The sequence below is a fragment of the Leuciscus leuciscus genome (genome assembly GCF_965113295.1).
Source record: "Leuciscus leuciscus genome assembly, chromosome: 2".
NCBI classification, from domain to species: Eukaryota; Metazoa; Chordata; class Actinopteri; order Cypriniformes; family Leuciscidae; genus Leuciscus; species Leuciscus leuciscus.
Genome location: NC_138726.1, coordinates 44,074,932 through 44,097,017, shown reverse-complemented (window position 1 = coordinate 44,097,017; position 22,086 = coordinate 44,074,932). Strand labels below are relative to the sequence as shown.

General features: G+C 35.2%; 1 protein-coding gene and 1 long non-coding RNA gene across 5 annotated transcripts; both read left to right on the top strand.

Moving 5' to 3' along the window:
- The first annotated feature begins 4,181 nt into the window (after positions 1-4,181).
- Positions 4,182-12,463, top strand: LOC309491362 (histidine N-acetyltransferase-like). Of its 4 annotated transcripts, XM_082160817.1 has the most exons (8): positions 4,182-4,816; positions 5,909-6,268; positions 6,350-6,482; positions 6,648-6,696; positions 7,231-7,381; positions 9,251-9,447; positions 10,382-10,606; positions 11,443-12,463. In XM_082160817.1, exons 1-8 carry the CDS (start codon positions 4,756-4,758, stop codon positions 12,010-12,012), a joined length of 1,746 nt encoding a protein of 581 aa, XP_082016943.1. In that variant the 5' UTR covers positions 4,182-4,755; the 3' UTR covers positions 12,013-12,463. The 4 variants fall into 4 exon arrangements, with proteins under 4 accessions (XP_082016943.1, XP_082016946.1, XP_082016944.1 ...); XM_082160820.1 differs by lacking the exons at positions 10,382-10,606; positions 11,443-12,463 and having other exon boundaries at positions 9,229-9,347; XM_082160818.1 differs by lacking the exons at positions 4,182-4,816; positions 5,909-6,268; positions 6,350-6,482; positions 6,648-6,696; positions 7,231-7,381 and adding an exon at positions 7,496-8,729.
- A 2,168-nt stretch (positions 12,464-14,631) lies between these two features.
- LOC309491376 lies at positions 14,632-17,389 on the top strand. Its single transcript, XR_014203090.1, has 4 exons — positions 14,632-14,788; positions 15,263-15,319; positions 15,825-15,897; positions 15,988-17,389. It is a non-coding gene; the product is annotated as an uncharacterized lncRNA (long non-coding RNA).
- Positions 17,390-22,086: the final 4,697 nt, after the last annotated feature.

Sequence of the window (22,086 nt, the reverse complement as noted above, 5' to 3'; positions counted from 1 at the left end):
CAGGTATAATAAAACTCTGCTTACTAATTACTTTAACTCTTAGCCAGGATGCTTGGTGTGAGGACAACTAATTATGTTTGCTGTTAAGCGTTTAATTTCTTTCCACAAGGATGGGGTTTTTAATTCTTTGATGAGCTGTTATTATTGATGGACTCATAAGTCAACACTTGCAAAATGTTCAATGCTGCACAGTGAGAGTATATTAACCATCCCAAAATCTGGTGCTGTGTCTTCGGGCCCACTATTATCCATAAAAACGATTGCACCATTATATTATAGAGAACACATGCACTGCCAGCACATACAGTGATGTGAAACATTTTGGCTTGGTAAGCAACAAACATGCAGCCACACCGAAGAGGGCTATAGAATGGTATAGCGTAAGATAAGTGCTACGATAGTCGAGCAAGGATATGTATATATGTATATATATATACACACACATATATAAGGCAATGACAAATGGAGAACGTGACAAGCTTCTTTGCTGAACTGCTGACATGAGGGGCAGCTGTCACAGCAGCCTCACATTATTGACCTCTATTTTACTACTGCGCTAGATTACAATAGTGTCTTATGGATGAGCATTTCTTAATAAACACACTAAGGAAAATGTGAATGTCTCAAATGTTTGGTAAAAATGGTGGCAGACAGAACATGAGAGGTGGACAGCTGCTAAAGATGGGTTTGAAGAATTAAACCCATGCCACCTGTTCTTGGATTACAGAGAACATTTCAGAAATTCATTGCACTCTAATTCAGATAAGTAAATCAGAGGCAAGATTAAATAAAACGAGTCTAGAGTTTGACATCACAACTCAATCAATTCCTGACATTTTTTTTGGCTTACCCTACTTGGTTGCTTTTGGAAGAGTGGCATATTTAAGAGTAAATGAACAATAAGCAGCATTATTTAATCACATGATTCATTTTGGTAATTTTATGATGACAAGAGAAGAGAAAATATATTTGACTTGGTTTCCGAATTAAGTGTGTCAGCCTAAAAAATCATGGCGAGAGTTGGGATTAAAGTTGAATGCTGGAAAAACTGACTGTTTATAGTTGGAATTTGGGTTTTAAAATTAATGGAGGCTTTGGACCAAAATGAACAAAATGTCCCCCAAATTCAATATAAGGGGGCCCCTGCACAATTAAGCTAGATCGATTTTGGCTTTACATTCACAGTAGATTTGCTCATGTTGCGTCAGACTTTTTTTATGCACGGTGTTCAGCGTTGAGCATCATAACCAATCACACAGTTTGTTTTGTGTAAATACATGTAGATAAGCAGCATTAAAAGCCTGTGTAAAAAAAACATAAATGCCATGTCAGATGCAGCTTCTGTTCCACCTTTGCAGTGTAAAGATGGCTTTTGTTGATGTTGACAAATATTTGATTGGTAACAGTCTATAGTATTGTGATTGACTGAACTGGTTAAATTGAAGTATTTGACATAAAAAAAAACAACACAGATATATTTAATGAGGTAATTGAAAAAATTACCCCTACAAACATTAAAAAGCCCTTGTAAATGAATTGAGCTTTAAAGGATAAGTTCATTTCTGACCCAGTTGGAATTATATTTTTGTTTGCTCTTCAAATCAAAATAAAATCATCATATTTGACCTTGATAATACTAAATGAGGTGGGATTACGTGGTTGCAAAAAAGATGTGATATGAAATGGTACTGCATGTACTAAAAACATTAAACCATTCTAGTTTTAAAAAGAGAGAGAGAGGGAGAGTGAGACGAGGTCCTTTGTGAGTTATATAATAGCAATGGCCTAGACAGCGTCAGAGTGGAATTTACCCAAACTCTATTTCTTGCTATGCAGAGCTACGGAGGGGGATGGGAAAGCACAGTGTTGCAGTGTAATAAAATGCAGTGAGGTCAGCCTGTGTGTTAAAGTGGGGGTGGGGGTTCAGGGTATAAAACCCCTTATAGGGGTACTGAAAGTAAGACTGGGGTTAAAGAAGAAGAGGTGGGGGGAAATTGGATCGGACGGGCACACAAGCTGGCTTCATCTTTCTCCTCAGTACACAAACCAAACCCATGCTATTGTATTCCAAGAGACAGAATATAGAAAAGAGGGTGATGAATATGGTGTTACATAGATGCATTATGCAACATGTCCCCTGTGAATGGTTATAAACACACACACACACACACACACACACACACACACACACACACACACACACACACACACACACACACACACACACACACACACAAACATATATACCTGCACACACAGACACACACTGAAACCATCGGTACTATGTACACCTGTCCATCTGACAGATGGGAATGGGGGAGGGGTGGAGAGAGGGAATGAGAAAGACGGTAGGAGAGAAAATGGGTCAGAGGAAGAAGCAGAGGATACAAGAGTAAAAAAGGACGCACATGTGTAATAAAAATAGAAAGGAAAATAATCAAGCAGACTGAATTTAAGAACAAAGCCACAAAGTTAATTAGATGTTATTTTAAGCTCATACACTACAAGACAACACAATCTTGATCAGATGAATCACAATGAATCATATTACATAACTGTTGTAAATGACAACAGTATCAGAGTGCTAAAAACATCAGTGCGAATGTGTCTGTGTAACTGTGTACCTCAGTCTTGCCTCTAGAAAGATTTTCCTGGTTTAGTCTCAACTCTACTTAGAGCAGGGCAGTCTGAGGCAGGGTTTGTGTGTCTGTGAATGTTAAACCAGGGTTAGAAATAAATTCTGGAAGAAGCTACATCTTCCTATGGTATAGACAATCACATTTCAAATATTTTTTTCTGAAAGCTCTGAATAGTCTTTAAGGGGAGCAGATGTTAATGGATTATAAATAACTCAAATGGATTTGTTGAGGGTCAGAGCAGGGCAGAGGTTTGTGTGTAAATGTATATGTGTTTCTGTGTGTAAGAAAACGGAAGAGAGAGAGAGAGAGAGAGAGAGCGAGCAACAGAGCACATGATGTGGACAGAGTGTAAATTAGGACCAACGCCATTAATAGAAGGAAAGGGAAGGTGGTTTTATAGAAAGAGGACAATGTGACCTACACACTCACAAAATGAACCTGCTAAGAGAACTGCTTTTCTTGCAGGACATTTTGCTTGGTCTAAACTTCTTATAAACTTAGCTTTAGTTAAATTAGGACATATAGTTTAGACACAAAGTAGTTTTTTAAACATGCCTTAAAACCCCATTACTGTGTGCATCTTGAGACAAAACAATAGCATTGACATATTTTAAGATATATCAGTGCAAGTTGCTTTCAGTTAAAACTGCTCAAACATGCATTTTAGTCTGGGACTAGGCTTAAGCCTTGTCTGTAAAACCGGGGGTTAGATGCGTATAAGTGAGCAAGCAAGACTTTTTAAGTGGCTTCTAAAATGCAATCAAGTCTTCATCTGAATAATCTTAATAATAATGGAAGATGTCATATTTAACAGATACACACAATATTTTACAGTGCTTTAGCATTACTGAATAAATCTTTTTAATTAGTTACAACAAACTACTATTGAAAGGAAATGAACGCACTCAGTTGTCACGGCCGTGGTTGCAGGTATTTATGAGGAAACGGATCTAATCGCAGCAGCAATGATTTTATTTCACAAAAACTTAAAACACATTTAGGGAAAAAAAAACAGGAACAGAACAACCGGGTATTAGGCAGTGAGAACAGACAAAGCACTGAAAGAACTTTAAACTTAAATACAAGACCAAACGACAGGTGCAGCTGATAATCAAACTCTATGAAAACCCATGGAAACTAATGAACATTTTCCAGACATGAAACACAGATGATCCCTTACATCAGTGAGGCTTTTTTTTTATTTATTTTTTTAATAAGTTCATCATAATAAGTTACTCACATTAATAATGGAGAATTTAATGATATTAATGATAATACTAAATTATATTAAAAGTCAAAATGAACATCTTTATGGTTTGCTGGCAATGTACTTACAGTCTTAGAGATGGGGGGGGGGGGGGGGGGGGGGGGGGGGGGGGGGGGGATAAGACAAAAACTGGTTGGCAAACACTGCTCTAGAATGTCAGCACAGCCCTAGCTTGACATTTATGTGTGTGTGTGTGTGTGTGTGTGTGTGTGTGTGTGTGTGTGTGTGTGTGTGTGTGTGTGGTCATCTCAACTGTCACCTTGTAGTAAAATTCTTTAACTTCCTGGCTGGGCAATATATCATGTACAGTTTAAGTATGGCATTTTTTCAATGTGGATTAAAGCTGCCCTGAGAATGGAAGTTGAAGCAGTTGCTACTTGATTTGTTTCCATTATTTTGGCCAACCCTTGCAGTTTCCATTAAATTATTCCATTTCCTTTAGATTATTATTATTATTGTCATTTTCTAGTGCATTTTTTTAATGTGGTGAGCATGACTTTACATACAGTTTTTGCATATTAATTTTTACATTTCAACTAGCCTTATACTTTTAAACATTTCCATAAAATGTCATTTGAGTGCCGTTTCTGGGTAGAAAGACATGCTTGGTGGAAACTCCCACGTTCACTAAGCATCATTTCCTTCTTAGAGACATCAAAGATCTGAGTTGGCAATAAAAGTAAAAAAAAAAAAAAAAAAGCGAAGGAAAAAAAGAAAGAAGAACAAAGCGAATTCAAAATGGCTGATGGTAAGATATAGAGGTCTAGTGTGAAGTCAGTATAACAACACGCTAAAAAAAATCTGACTAAGTAGGAAACAGGCAGAAGAGAAAGTCAGTGTTGGTTTAGCATGACAACCATGAGCAGCAACTTTCTTTGTGCTCTTCTCATACTTGCCTTCCTGGAATCAGGTAAGTGAATAGTGTGTTATTAGTTTGAGCAGAGGATGTCAAATTTATTTCTACATTTGACCAGTTAAAGTCAAATATGATTGTATGGTAAATTAATCATGTATCAAAATATTTTCAGATATTGATAACACACTAATGCTGACACACCTTCACAGCACTTTCACTTTGAAGCATATTTCATTTCCATTCAGTGATTTACTTTTAGAATTCACTTTTTTAAATATTATTATTATTATAAAAGATTAATAAATGTAATAGAGCGAGTTTTTTTCTTTTTCTTTTCTAAACACAGCTTGTACGTGGTTTCTACATGCGTCTTAAACTTGTTTCTCTAAAACATTGTTTAGGGTAGTATATGTGGAAGGCCTATATAAACCACTTCTGAGACTAAATATAAAACAAACACCTCCATTGTGGCTTCATATGTTTGAAAAAGACCATGCATTATTCTTATTAGTAAATAAATGTACAATAATAAAGATTTACTGGATAGGAAGATTAACTAAATAATCCATATAAAAAAAGTCTTTCTTTTTTTTTTTCAGTAACTACATCTGTCACGATCAAAAATTTTGCGCTGACGATACAATTAATAATAATTAATTTAATTGTTTTGTTACTACAGTGTAAGCCTAATGTTTTACACAGCCTATATAATAATATAGGCCCATATGATTTACTTGTAATGTAGTGAAATTGAATAATATCTATTTAAGTATTTATGTAATTATTTATAATATAATATAATGCAGTCTGATTAAACACGCAAGCCTTCATTTCATATGAAGGAAGACCTTTGACTATGTACTTTATAATAGCTAATATCTCTACCACATTTGATGGCATTTCTTTAAGCGCTTAAATTTGCTTTATTTGGATGGCAAAATGCACAATTATTGCGGTTATCTCAAATAATTGTGATTCATCATACGATTAATTAATAATCGTGACAGGCTTAGTAACAAAAAACTCAATTTTTCTGAATGTAAGCATTTAGCCTTTTTACTAAGCATTCATTATTTAATATTTTTAGGTTTGTGTCTCAGTGATCCTTATAATCTCTGCATGTTTTTCATTGGTGTTCTTTAACAGGCAGATCAAACAGTGATGTTTCCATCAGTCACAGTCGTGATGGAGATGGTCAGAACATTACCTGTGTCCTCTCAGGGGACGAAAATATGACACAAATCCACTGGGAGATGCTAAGAGGCCCGAATCGCACCAAACTGGGCATGTATCATCCACGTTTTGGAATTTACATAAATGGTGAATATAAGACTAAAGTGAAGATACAGAACAAAACATCTCCACATCAATCCCTTTTCATAAAAGTAGCATCAAATGAGAGTGTGCACATCTGTTGTGCGTTCATAACATTTCCTTCTGGTAAACTGGAGCAGTGTACTGATATCAGTGAGAAAGATGTTGGTATCAACGCGTCTACGATAAAAGGTAATGCTTGCACATCTAGTCCTACACATACTCTGCCATAAATTTGAGACTCTTAATTTTATTATGATATTTTCATCATAGATTTTACTTACATGGAGCAAAAACCAAAGCTGGGATTATTTGGACGTTTGGGTGCCATTATCATTGGAACGATTCTTTCCCTTTTTATCCTGACCATCCTATTCTACTTATGCAAAAATAACAACTGCAGAAGGTATAGAGATCACATCTTACAGATGTTTACACAAAAACAATGAAGACTAATATTTATAAACTAATACATTTAAGATCAAAACATAGCAAAAAGCTGCATATAAAAAATAAAATAAAAAGTAAAAAATAAAAAACTGTTAATTTCATGGGAAATTTGACCTTGCAGGAAGAAGTCTTTTGAAATACGAACATACCGGACAGACTCACCGTCTGAGGTAAGAATTTAAAGCTATAAAGAAAACAATGAATAAATAATTAGAGATAAAGTTTCTGTCGTTAAGAAGATGAGTGAGGTTAATAATTAACTATTCTTCTAAATAGTAATTCTAAACATGCAAACATTAAGGGGCTCATTCAGTACCATTCAAGAATTATGAATGCTAAATGTGACTATTCACAAAAAGCATATCAACAGCCGTCACAGTTGAAATGCTCACAGAGCAATCTGGAATTTGAAGTGCAAAGGTGTAAAAAGTGGAGTGTACTGAATTTTAACTGTGCCATTTTTCCAACTTCGAATGCACTGTATCATAGTAGTAAGTGATTACAGTACATTAAAGGTATCAGTTTCCTGTTATTTTCTAAAGAACGTGCATGGTTGCGGTTAAAGTTTGAGCGCTGCTCTGCATGACCAATTCTCACGACCTTTGTTTGCGGCAACATATATTCTTCAGTACATATTGTTTTACCATACCGATATTCTAATAACAATAATAAAACCATCCTAAAATGTAAATCTCTTACTTTAGACACATGCAGAAGAATCAGATGATGCACCAACTTCTCAAAGTTCTCCAAATGGCTTTGACCCCTCAAAACTATATGCCAAGATCAAAAAAGACCTTTTCTATGGCCGGCTGTGGAAGTCTTACCAAGGCCAACCCAAAGCATGGACACAAGGTACAATGACTGATCAAGGACACGTTTATCACCTGTTAGGCCAGAGTCCCTTACCAAAGAGAAATGTAGAGGGCAGCCTCTTGAGGCCAGATACAACTGAATGATTATTTCAGCAGTTCATATTATCCAGTCTTTCCAGAGCAATTCAGAGGAACCTTATCATATTTGTGTAAAGTAAAATAGGATAAAGCTAATTCTAATGTATTGCATAAGTATTAAATGAATAAATATTTTGTTTTCAGATTAAGAAACATGCATGTTTTTAATTACTGAATAATCTAATGAATCTTTTACTGTTACAATCTAACAGACATTTTCGCAACTTAAGTCACAAGTCCAAGTATCATATATATATATAGGCCTATAACATTCATAATGCCTAGCCTAAGTATCTTATTGTTCATTAAGTCATGCTAAAAGTATATTTTACTTACATCAAAGGATCATTTTACTATTTAATACCTTTTAATACTTTGAAATACCTTAAATGACTTGTTAAATAAAGAATCTCCCCTCCCCTACAAATCTATTGTTTTCTTTCTATAAATGCCAGGTCTAACTATTATGATAAGTGATAGACTATATATTAAACAGGACAAGGAAATGTTATGCACTTCCGTTATCTAGATTTTGTACTGGTGTTATACTTCCTGCCCGTGGTTGTAAGTTTCCATAACATTACATCCTCTGAGCATATACTCTTTTTTAGACATGCTTTCTCTTCAGTGCGGCCACAAAACTGCAATGTCGCTTTGTACCCACTAGGTGGGGCTGCGATACTGTTTTTGAATAGGAAATGGCTTCAGGTTGTATTATAAAGAGGCTAATTATTATTTAATTACTTTTTTATTTTACTCGAAACGTCTCAAATAAGATCCCTGTGCCCACTGTATCGAATGTTGGATAATTATTGACATACGATTAAAGATGCCAACAAAACAAAAGAAAGAGGTACAGGCTGAGTGTAAAGGTTGGACATTTTAAACACAAATGCCTGTTTCACAGACAATTCTCAGATTAAGCCAGGATTAGGCCTTAGTCAAATCAGTCATTTAAGTAGTTTTTATAAACGTACCTTAGTTACGTTAACAATTACTGGGATGCATCTTGAGATAAAACAATGGCACTGACATATTTTAAGATATACAGTGCAAGTTGCTTTCAGTTAAACAGCTCAAACGTGTATTTTAGTCTGAAACTAGGCTTAAGTGTTGTCTGTAAAACCGGCAACAAAAGTTTAACAAGCCTGCAAGAGTAAAGTCCATGTTCGTCCGGGGAGGAACTTGTCGTCCTTATTGTCTTCTGGAACACATCGTCAAAATCACACGACAAGTCGATACATCACGCGGTAAGTTCTGCAGACTGAGACTCGTTTCCCATCAAACACTACATTACTGAACAAATCTTCTGCACGGCTTTTGGTGTATCGCTTGTAAACTTAGATAATTTGCTTAGGCTATGTTTTTGAAAGTAGGTGTAGGCCTAGTTGCATTTTTATCAGTGCTCTAATAATAAGTGGTTATAGTGATCTCATGATCATAGCAAGTCTACTCTCTTCTTAGTAGACAGTAATCCAGAATTATATTAGGTTTTTGCTTAATTATAATGTTATCCATTCCACACTTAGCAGTGGTGGTGTTTGAATCATAAGTTGCTCAATACACTTTGTCTGCTACGTAGGCTCTGGTAAATTGCATCTACTTTAGATTGCAATATTTAATAATTACAATCAATAAAAATAAGGTTTTTTAATTTTTTATATATTTTAGACTTTTATTGTTGTTTCAATCTGTTTTTATTTGTTTCTGAGACTAGACTAGACACACAAAAAATACTGTGTTTTACAGTCCACGATTAATCCCTGTGCAGAAGCAACGATGAATTCACACTGTGTGGGTGAAAGTGATGGACTGATCTTCTGTCTGGCCAGACCAGAAGATTACGATGACGTGATGGCCATATCACAAGACATATATGGTGGCAATGACTACCTTCCACATCGCTATCACTTCTGGATGACTGAGCCAGGAAGAGTGGTTATTATAGCACGGAGAGATAGGAAGCTGGTAAGCGATACACGAGTAAAAAGGTTTGACAGACCTCATGTGTTTTCTGATATTACATAGCTTTAACCTCAGCCAGAAGCCATGAGAAAATATTAAATCGTAGGTTATTTTTCATCAAAGCCTACACACTGTATTATAGTGGATACAAAGCTTATTATCTATTATATTATAAAACTAGGATGTCAAAGAAATGAACTGTTACTAAAGCTTATTTATTTCGTAATCTAAACCTGAATGTTACTGAGGGACATGTTATATTAACATTTAACATCTGTGTTTTATTTAAATCACTAACCGCTATGATGAGGAAAAATGCGAATGGTTCAAATATTCTCTGGTGTGTCTACTGATCAATACAATGCTTGCAGTTCTCAAGAAAGACAACATTTTAACTTGTGGCTGAAATTAACCACATCAGTGCCTGTGTTCTCTGCTGTGCACATATTGATTGACTCATGACCCATATACTTGTACTCTGGATATGACATTTATACCACTGGACAGCTTCGTTCTTCATATACTATAGTCTGTCAAATAAGGCCAACTACACAACTGTAATTGTTTGATATTATCGTTACAAAAGTATTATATTGTGTTATTACACAACACCAGTGAACCTCTGCTGGTGGCATGCATTTTGAGGAGCACTTTTGCAGATCGGCTTTTGTAATTAGCATATATTACAGTTTTTCTCAATCGATTTGACACATTTCTCCAAACTCAGGTCACTGCTCTCAAAACAATTAACAACCAACTAAACACACTCTTAACTTAGCCAAACAGTTCAACTTTACTACATAGTGAAGTGCTGCATTTTTATCTGGTAAATGCTATCATCAAAACTGTGTTCTCTATTGATTTTATAAAATATTCAGCTATAGACACAGGTATTTACATTTTTTAGCCTAAAATAATTATTACTATGTGCTTTTAGGTGGCACTGGAGTCAGGCCTGGTGGTTGATGGAGGTGAAACTGTGATAGTTGAGGGATTAAGAGTGTGTCCGAATGAAAGGGGCTGTGGTCTGGCTGGAGTGATCCAGACATTTGTTGATGGCTACATTAAGAAGGTCTACCCCAATGTGAAGACCAAACGCCTCACCAGAGGAGATGACCCTGGGCCCGAAAAACTGAGCAAGTTCACACTGCTGGCCAGACGGGTGAGTTAGATTGATGAGTGAATTTGAAAAGTGAAAAATATTTCATGTCAAGTCACCTTTATTTATATTTTAGAGCTTTATACAAAACAGATTGTTTCAAAGCAGCTTTACAGTGATAAATAGAAAAATGATTCAGTGATGCAAACAAAATGAAATTCTGCTGTAAAGCAGCTCTAAAAAGAATATAGTGTCATTATTCAGCTGAAATCAGTTCAGTGTTCATTCAGTTCGGTTCAATGAGTTCATATGTAATGAGTTCAATTCAGCTATAAAGCAGCTCTGCAGAAAACGGTGATGTCATTAGCTCAGTTCTTGATGACATCACTGTTTTCTGCAGATTTGCTTTATAGCTGAATTCAAGTTATGTCAACTTTATTGCATGTTTTATGAACAAACATTAATTAACGAATTTTTTTTTTTTGACGATGAATTTATTTATAAATGAACACAACACTACTCTTTTGCTTACTTTGTTAGTTCATGATATCTAATGCATTAACTAATGTTAACAAATTGAACCTTATTGCAAAGTGTTACCCAAAATACAGTAAGTGAAAAACATGTTGCAGCAAACATTATCAATCATACTTTCCTTTTAATATGTTCTAAATCAGTTGCAAAAGTAAATTTAGACTTCATTGTTTGATCATCAAAATAGTCAGTAATCTGCATTTCTTTTATCTTTTTATATATATTATTTTTTTTTATATTGTTGTTCTTAGATGAATCATGTACTTCACTAAAGGTCTTCTTTCTTCTTGACTCTCTCTCACCACCTTTTGATCCTAACCAGAGCAACATTTCTCACTGTTTTCTCTTTCTGTCTTTTAAACCAGGCTGTTCTCTCTCTGTTGGGGAATTCTGAGGGTTTTGATAGCTTTGTCTCAGGTCTGAAGGAAAAACTGCTTGTGTCAGATGGGTCCAACAGCAGCCGTCCTTTAGTGTCAGTAAAGGACTTGGATGCTCTTAAGGCCCTTCTCTTGGATTCAGACCTGTCTCCCAAACTTCAGCTTCCAGGGAATGCTATCATCCAGGACTGGCAGCCCTTGAAACTCATGGAGAGTAACCTTCACGTCTTGGCAAGGCGAAACTTGACATGGTTTGTAGATGGTTCTGGTGGGAAACCTCTGTTCATGAGCCTCCACACACCTCCCTATCCTATTCCATTAAACGGAGGGTCTCTACGTTTTAATATCGACCTTTACGGGACAGACACTTCTTTAGCAAAGAAGGCATTAACAGCTCACCTGGACAGTGTGATAAGTGAGATTAAAGGAGTAGTTGTGGTTCATATTTATATGCATCAGACTCTATTTGACGATTTAAAGCAGTTTTGTGATGGCCATGACACAGTGAAGCAGCTCCGGGATTTCTGGGAGCAGCTGTTATTGGAAAGAGAGTTCTAATCTAAAGAGGATAAAGAAAAGAAAAAGTTGCCTGAGATAAAGAAAAAAAGGTGATTGGTTTTGTATTGGCCATAATGGAGTTGTCAGCTTCGTTTAAACAAAGTATTTGTTCAGCACGTTAAATCAGTTAGTCATATTATTGTATAACAATATTGTAGCACTTTTTGTCATTTGTGCCTGAGTTAAACAAGGCAAACAAACTCAGTAAACTCATTACAATAACAGGTACTGATGTCAGAAACATGAGGCATGTATTTGTTCCTCCATGCCTCATGAGTACAGGATGATTTAAGAATTGAATGTTTAAAATGAAAAGTACTTCAAACTGATTGTTTGAAGCATCTAGTGTCTAATTTAATGAATTAAAAGAATGGCTTTGTGACATTTATAATACACTACCATTGGTAATTTTTTTGAAATGTTTTTGAAATTGAAGTCTCACATAAAATAACATTTCACACTATTGCTGTTTTTTATTACAATTTAAAATGTCTGCTATATATATATATATATATATATATATATATATATATATATAGCAGACATTTTAAATATATATATACTGTATATTCAACCGTATATTTTTGTATCTTACATTATTATAAAAATACAATTTTATAAAACTGTACAAAAAATAACTTCAAAATTAATCATTAAACTTAAAAAAAAAAAAAAAAAAAAAAATGTGTCTCTCACTTTATGTACAATACATTACAGCTGTTAGTCAACTGATATTGGCAGTGACAAGAAAAAAGAATGTTAACTCTGTGGAAAATCAGCCTCTTTTTCCATTAGGGTGTTTTGTAATTGCCTTTCATGATGGAAAAGCGGACGAGGAGCCCTTGGAGAAAATATGTGACGTCTGAGAAAGAGGCAACAGTGTAATGGATGTTCTGAGAATCTATCCATCAGCAAATTATTCTTCTCCTCTCACCATCTCTGTTGTTCCCCCTCTCTTTCTTTCTCCATCACATTCTTTCATGTTGCTACTATTTCCTTTGTAACACTCTCTCTTTACTTTGCAACCATGATTTATGTCTTTCCGGCACACTAACCCCTTCCACCGTTCTCACTATTCCACCTCTGTCCTTTCGTTTCTCCTCCTCCATTAGTTTCACGTCACTCTTGCTCTGCTGAAGCACTTGGCTGGTCGTTACACTCATTTAGTTCCAGTTCTGTCTCTCAAATAATGTCCGTCTGTTCCTCGTACCAGACCTTATTACAGAGCGTCTCATGACAGAGCAGATCACTTTCTCCCTCCCTCTTTTCACGAGCACACATGAAAACAAGAAACCCATCCAGACACACAATTACAGCCATCAACTTCATTAAATGGAGACATCTTGTGCACTCTCTTTACATTAGAGGTTTACACTATTTCATGCATGCTGTTATGAAAAATCAGATTTCTAACTTTGTCACATTCATACTGACACATCCTTTCTGACATGCATTACGTTTGAACATGGACCGTGTGACACTGAATTATTAACATACGAGAAAGGCTCAGTCATAATTTCACAACTGCGTCACTGATTAACTCATTAGCTAATTATCAGTCACAAACTGGTTGGTATTCAGTGAAGAAAACATTTCAGTATGTTAGTGAAAAGAGCAGAAGATAGGAATGAAAACTGCACTAAATGAGTCACTTTATTGTCATGAGTTACTGTTTTCTTTCTATGAGTTAAAGTACTTAATTTCCGATAGTCAGCATATGTCTAAATGATTCACTGTGATTTCAATCATATTTATACAGCTAAACTCTTGGCTAACAGTTTTCAAAATGTTTTATTTGTACAAAATGTTTACTCTGATCTGTGAGAATGAATGTTAATGTTAACACTGTTCAGTAGCCTACTTTTACAATTAATTTACACTACACTGTAAAAACTAAAGGAGCCTCAAATATCCTGTCGGATACTCAAGGAACTTCAAAATGTAATTTAAGTGCCTCAAAGCTCTTTCTCCTATAGTAGGGTTACTGGAGGAGCATTGACAATCTTTGAGGTTCTTGCTGGAACTTATGGGATCCTTTAAGCACTTTGTATTTAGTTCAGAGGTTCTGGAGTCACCTTTTCATTACTATGAGACCTCGAAGTGCTTTGGGGGAAAATAGAGGAACTTGAATGTGATAAAAGGGTTATTGGAAGATCTTTTAACATTTAAGTGGTTCCTGGAAGATCTCTTATGTTAAAGCCAGCATCTGGAGGAACCTAATGGTTCAGTGAGGCCAGAATAAGATTATTATTATCCTATTATTATTATTATAGGCTACTTAAGTTTGATTCAGTATACATACCCAGGTGAAAAAGACGTACTATTAAAAATGTACTCGAGTGTGTTTTTAGTAGGCCTACAATACAAATATACTTTAATACATTTTTAATACATTTAACAGTAGCCTACGTTTTTATCACCTGGGTAGCTTACATTTATTTAGTATCTATAGGCCTATTTTATTGATTAATTTAAACCTTAAACAATAACACTAAATTATAATAATATTAATAATAAGAATTAATTAATTATTATTGAATAAATAATAGTAATAAAAGAATAATTTTACCTACTTCTTCATAAATTATTATTATTTGAAGAAGAATCAGGAGGAGAAAAGTTTTATTCTGTCACGAAACTGCTGCTATTCCTCTGCTGTCGTCGCTTCAGTGATGCTCGCGCTGCTCGCGCGCAACAAAGCTCAGCTGATCGACGTCATCGGGTAACGGCTCCTCTCATCAAAGCTTCCGCCGTTTGTTCGGCTCTCCATTACAAGGTTTGTAAACTCGCCAAATAAATATAAATACAGAGTCTACTCACTATATATTCAAACACACATATATATAAACTAAATTTATTATACATTACTACTTTTTTACAGTGTTTACCACTCGTTTATTGCACAGTATCTGGTATGAAGGTTTTAGCCGCGATGCTAACTAACGTTAAATGGAAATTATTGACTTATTGTCTTAGATTGATTTAGTCATTCAATTCAACATATTCTGTAAAACCGTGTCTTCAAATTGCTGATATAGCCTAACTAATTTAGATGATTCCTGCTGTCGTCATTGGCGTTTGTTATGAATAACAAAAGCAGGTTAATATAGTTTGGTCTGTTTTTGTTTAACGTTAGCCTAACTTTACTTACTACAGGTGCCCTCATTCTCTCAAAAACCATTTTAAAGCCATTTACTGGTCAATAAATATTATGTTGTGAATAATCAGCTTTGTTCTTTTGTTTCCCCAGAACAACCAGTACATTTCTAAAATAATCTGAACATTTCAGAGGCAACATTGAATTACAGTAAGTTACCTATACACCACATGCAAGTACTTTATTACTATGAACTTTCTCTGTGTGAAATTGTATTGTTTGACTGTGTACTTGTGTTTTTTAATCAGTTATTCTCTGAAAATCTTCCCTCATGCTCTCAAATCTCATTCATGTTACTCAGAAAAATAATATCACAGGTTTGGAGCCAATAATGCTATGCATTTTTATAGGCTATACCTTAATCATATGCATTTGAATATAAGACATTTGAACCCTGAATTATAACTTCAAGTTTAGTCTTTTTCGACAAAAAAAAAGAAGGAAAAAGCTATTATATGGCTTCATAAGACTTACAACACAACCCATAACACATGAGTTGTGAACTCATTGATTATTTTTAGGATCTTTTCTGGGACATTTTTGGAGCTTAACCATTTTTACATAAATTGTTGCATTGAATTGAACTAGACAAGTGTACATAAGAATAGTTTCATGAATGAATTACACAATTTTTTTCTGCTTGTGCTTCATGCAGTGATATTGAATGGTGACGGGTTGCATTATGCCTGAGATCTGCTTTTGGGTTCCACAGACAGAAAGTCAAACAGGTTTGGAACGTCACAAGGCTGAGGAAATTATTAAAATTTCACAACTATCACTTTAATAACCTTACTAACAGTACATTTTGTACTTTGCAGGGATCTTGGTAAGCTGAAATACAAGTTTGATCAAGAATAAAAATCCTCCTGTAGACCTGAAAATCACTGAAGTGCCTGGACCATCCACCAGAAAAGAGGAAAAACAAACAGGAAAATGAAGCTGATGCACCTTTTCACTTTTCTAACTCGTTAAGTACCTCACGTGTCCCTTGTGAAGATTTTATAATTGATTGCATTTTATGTTGCAGTGAGTAAAGGTGCATCACATTTGTGAATTTCGTGAAATTACGCAGGCAAAAATGTCCATTGACCGTTGTCAGCAGTGTAGCGATGTAATGTATGAAGCACCACACAAAATTGCTGATCGTGTGGATTCTTATTGAAATGAGTGAATTCACCAGTGAACATTCACAGAACAACAGATAACTTTACTGCACCTTAACTCTGTTAAAATGGAAAATGTTTTCTGCTTGTTGTGACATAAGGAATACTGTTTCCGGGTCGAAACCTCTACTTCTACTTCCTCTATCTTGTTTCTAGATATTGAGAATACTCAACAACCATTTATGGGAACTGTTGATTCAAGTCACACATTTAAGCTTTTCAAAAGCTATAGTGTACATTACAGTCTCAGTCTAACGGCATCCCAGACTTCAACATTTAATGATTCAAAATAGCTGAATAACTAAACCATCTGAGATTTCGGAATAGAGATAAAGGTTAGGATCATAATTTTCAGGAATATTACAGCACAATGAGTGTATATTAGCACTGTTTGTTGTTTGTTTTTGGCATCTGATAGAGCTTTTGGACTTGGAAACAGGGACGTCAGACTTAACAAGCGGACTGAAACATGTTTTAAAATTAAGTGAAGATGGACATTTTTAATTAGTCAAAATTGTTATTTTTTACATTGATTTATTACTTGGAACATGTTTTTTCCATGCATTTTGTTGAGATGTCTTTTCTTGTGTAGCTTATTGTATACACATGGTTGATTATTCATGTTACTTATGTATTATACAATTTTTTTTGTGTGTGTATTCATTGATATTAATCTATTACTAGCTTTTTTTTCCAAGTGCAATGAAGTGTATGTATTAAAATGGATCTAAAATATGTAATAAACAATTCTTATTTTGTATTTGGTTCAGTTTGTTTATTATAATAGAAGTTAATGGTGGTAACCATAGTAACAACATGAAATTAATTTAATACAAATAAAATAAAATTGAAATTTGGTTCCTGGAGGCACCCACAGTGGTTCCACACAGTGCCTTATATAAGAGTTCCTCTGGAAACCTGTGTGGTTCCTCAGAGAACCGGCCCTTTTTAAAGGGTGCCTAGAGGATCTACAGACGGTTCCGCCGGTGTGGCAAAGTGAAGAACCCCAAAAGGTTCCTCCAGGCACCTTTTATTTTTACAGTGTAGCTCAATTTTATTATTTTATATTTTTAAATATTTTTTTATTGTCTTCAAACTCATTTAAAACTTTTTTTCAATTATACCAAAACGTAAGCTATCAGCAATAGCCAGAAGTGTGTGATGACTTCTTTGAAGTTGATGCTCAGACTTCCAGCATTTTGGACCAGTTTTCCTGAAACAGATTAAACCAAGGCCAGGACTAAGAGGGGACTGCTATAACTGACAGTGAAATTTAATCTTGGATTTGACATAATCTGCGTCTGAGAAGCAGTCCTTTGTGTGTATTTTACTATCAGGCACAGAGCAGACAGGTTTAAAGTAGGCCTCTTCCGTAAAGCTTTTATGAATGAAATTCAGTTCACTAAGCATCCAACATGCTGAGGAAAACATGCATTATCCTGTGGACCCAATATATAAGAAAGAATATGTGATGCAAAATGAAAGATTTACTCTGTATTGTGCAGCACGCAGCAGAAAATACTGAATGAAATACAAAATACTAAAGCCTCCACAAAAAAAGATAATATAAGAGAAATGAAAGGTGGAAATTATAAATCCAACTTGTATATAAAAACCAAAAATATGTCTCTCTGCTTTTGATGAATGAAATGATAAAAGAAACATTATATATATATATATATATATATATATATATATATATATATATATATATATATATATATATATATATATATACAGTATATATATATATATATATATATATATATATATATACATATATATATATATATATATATATATATATATATATATATATATATATATATATATATATATATATTAGAATATTTTTTTATATATTATTTTGCACACATATAAACAACTTTAAATTAGCCTTGTGTTATAAGATCATTGATTGCTTTATTACTATCTTTCTGGAGGATCTGCAAGTCCAAAGTAATCCTCTCTCTCAGTCTCTTTCTCTTTCTCTCCTTCAGCAGTACAAATACAAACCAAAAATAAGTTTGAACTGCAGATGGTCAGTGGCAGGGTAATATCTAATAATGATGGCAGGATAATAATCTGTATACATTTTATACAGTGAATCACAATAATAATTCTGTTAGACTAAATTTAATTTTATGGGTCATAATTGACCTTGGGGGAATTTCATTAATTCACTTTATTCCTTCTTTAATTCTCCTCTCAGTGTCTGTGTCTTTGTACATCAATGAGGGTTGCAGCAATGCAGATAGTGAACCCGTAAAAATAAGACTGGAACTGATGCCTCAAGTTTCTACAGTGGAAAAGACTGCAGTTCCATGTTTCAACAAAGGTAGGCAGCACTGAGCTTCCTCTCGTATTCATAATGAAATCCAGCTCTGTCATTCAGAGTGGGAAAAGCAGGGGTAGGTGTACGGACACAGTTCTACGAAGTGCTTTTGCTGGTGAATATTCGAGTAACAGCAGCTAGTTGGTACTTAGAAGTTTTGTCAAACTTTTTAAAAATCTGTGCAAGCAATGCAGTGTTTAAAACTTCTGGAAGTACAAAGGGCAAGATTCAGCTCTCCCTTGATTTGAGTTACAGGATTTGCCTTTTATAGAATGATCCAATACTTTATGACGTTTCTTGCTCTCATTTTCTCTCTTTTCTCGTTGTCCTAATTTGTTTTTTCACTTCCTGGCACTTGTATGGATTTGACCTAGCCATATGACGCATCTCATAAATGGAAGAGAAAGACAGAGTGCAGGTTGCTGCTAGAGCAGATCATTATTATCTTGATGATGACGATAAGCCACTCTGTGTTACATGTGGACTTCACTGAGCTTCCGCTGTAGATTATCCTAATTTTACCCCTCTGCGGGCCACTATCAGTGTGTGCGGGTCTGCAAAGTAGTCATGGGCTAAAGACCTAAAGAAGCGATTAACTGAAAACGAGGTACTTCTCTCACATTTTGCCAAATAAATTACACATTCAGGTATATTTAGTGTGTCTTTGGCATTGTAATGATTGTCCTACAGCAAAGGCATTTAAAATACTGTGAAATCGAGGGTGACATAGGTCATTTAAAACAATTTTGTGCCACAGAGCTGTTCAGAGACACTCTATGAAACATATTTAAAAGTGTTACAAAACTATACTGTGATGATGATCAGTTTGTGTGACATTATGGCTATAAATTCTTCAGTAACTGTCAAAAGGTGGACCAGTCATCCTATCAATTAACAGATGTAGCACTAATTACAGTTCTGTCATGACAACTTCCGAAGTGTTTGGCATGCTAATGGATATGACAATGCTGATATGTTTGATCTTGGCAGAATAGATCTGCTACGCTGCTGCTGCTGTTGCTGTTGGTTATTGCTGCTGCTGCAGAGCACGGGACTTGCTACTGTCGATACATATATGTCTACACGACATACTGCTGTGAGTTCACACTACACGATTTTCAAAGTAGTCGGGTCACTGTTCTTTTCACACTGCACGACTATCTGGGGTAACATTCAGTAGCTGCTGTGTGCACACTGCACGATGGATCTGCGACAGGGGTTTTCACACTGCATGACTTTACAAAAGAATCACGGACAACTTCTATCTGGTCCGCAAACTACGTTTCACAACCAAACGCATGCAAAGTCACAAATAATCACACAAGAAGTGATAAGGAAATAACGCAAGATCACACGAAGAAGAAGAAAAAACAATTATGGTGGAGGAAATGGTTGGGGAGACGAGGGGAGCAAGGATTATCTGTTCTGCAAAGTGAGAGAGAGAGTTAAAGCAATGTGCTGCTGTTGCTGCTGGTCAAGCAAATGTTTGTGCTTTGTTTCTGTTTGATATAACTGTAAATATATCTATCAAAATACTGATATTCTTGCCTATAACTCCTACCCGAACATTCCGCCGTCCTGTATCTTGCTCTCTCATTGGCTGTAGGTCATCACCGATGTTTTTCAGTCGAAACACATTCACACCGCAGGATTTTGAATCGCTGACAGGTCCAGATATTTAGCATGTCAAATTATCTCACGGGCGTCGGGGACTCGTCTGTGATTCTCTCAGATCGCATCTTTGATAATTCACACTGCGTGACTGTCACTCACGTGAACGAGCACCGATTTGCCTATGATTTTGGGCATTTGTCGGTGATCTCCCAAAACCTGTCGGCGAGCGGAAATCAGCCAATCGTTCAGTGTGAACTCGGCATAAGACATGCTGCTGCTGAACAAAATAGTGTGCATGAATTACCCATAGCAGATCTATACAAGTGGAGCTGGGGAGGGTGGAGGGTTTCTGAAAGCACACTGCAACTGCTACAGCCAATGCTGACCGCAAATTTGAATGTTGAGCAAGCTCATTGGCTGCTGATACAGCAGGAACCAATTAGCTGTGCCCTGTAGAGAATGATGTAATTGCAAGCACATTGCGTTAAGGACTAAGGATAGTCAACGCCATCTAGAGTTTTATGAGAGAACTTTGTATTTTTTACTTGTATTGAGCAAATTTCAGAAAAATTGTTATCAATAGTTAAAAATAGTTAAATATTCTCATACAAAATTATGCGACTAGGAAAACTGTTACTGTACTATTGTACTGTTTTATGATGAATTTAATTTATAATATTAAATATCAGATTTATTATGTTACAGGAGCACAGGAGACTTTTTACTGAAACTATTCTTTTCCAGCTCATGCTTAAAATAGAATATATTGAAATTTGTTTGAACCTGTCCAAGGACATGATGCACTATTTTATTTTCCAAGAAAATATGCACCATTTTGCTTATGAATGGCAAGGTTTTGAAATTATTATTATTATTTTTTTTGAGTTTGCCATTATGAAAGAATCAAACCAACTGAAATAACAGAATAATATTGTTAGAGTGGATGATTTATTAGATTTCCACTGTTATTAAATTGTTCTTTTTACTTGCAGATTTGTGTCTCTCCTTAATGAATATAGAAAACAACTCACGTCACAGATAGGCAAACTTTATTCCACTTTAGGTTTGTTTCCAGATGCCAAAGACAGCATTTAAGAGCAACTATTAATTTACTCTTAATAACCCCCTCATCATGACTCAGCCTCCCAATGAATGTCCATATGTCTTCCTCAACCTGTTGACTCAGATCCGGATTGTCCGAGCAGCAAAGGCCTCTTATCCAATGTTGCACGGACACAATGTACAAATTCCACATAATTTTCCAAACAATACAGCCATCAGTGTAGCTTCACTTCCATTTCAGTTTAGTGCTTGACTAATTAGTCTGCTGCTTGAAGACAGAGGACAGGCTTTAATTGATAAACATTGGGACAAAATTATACAGAAGCAACCATGATGCCATGGCAGTTCTTAATCACAGGAAATAAGCGTAGGAATGGAGGATGATGAGTGCCATTAGGCCCAGAGCATGCTGGGTAAAGAAGCAGCTATTAGAGAAACATTAAATTAGCGTAATTCTCACTCACAAAGGAACAGTCTAGAATGTGTGTGATGTAGGGATGAGAAAAGGGAGAAAAAGAGGGTAGAGAAAGGTGGAAGAAAGTCAATTTAAAGTGCTTAAAATGGCAATCGGCTCCTTCTGTTGTCAAAAGCTTTTGAAGCACTTATGAAACATATTAAATTAAATATAAAAAATACAAAGTTTTTTTTTAAATTGCAATAATATTTCACAACTCTTTCTTAATGTATTTTTGATCAGATAAATGCAGCCTTGGTAAGAATAAGAGACTGAAGTGTAGAACAGA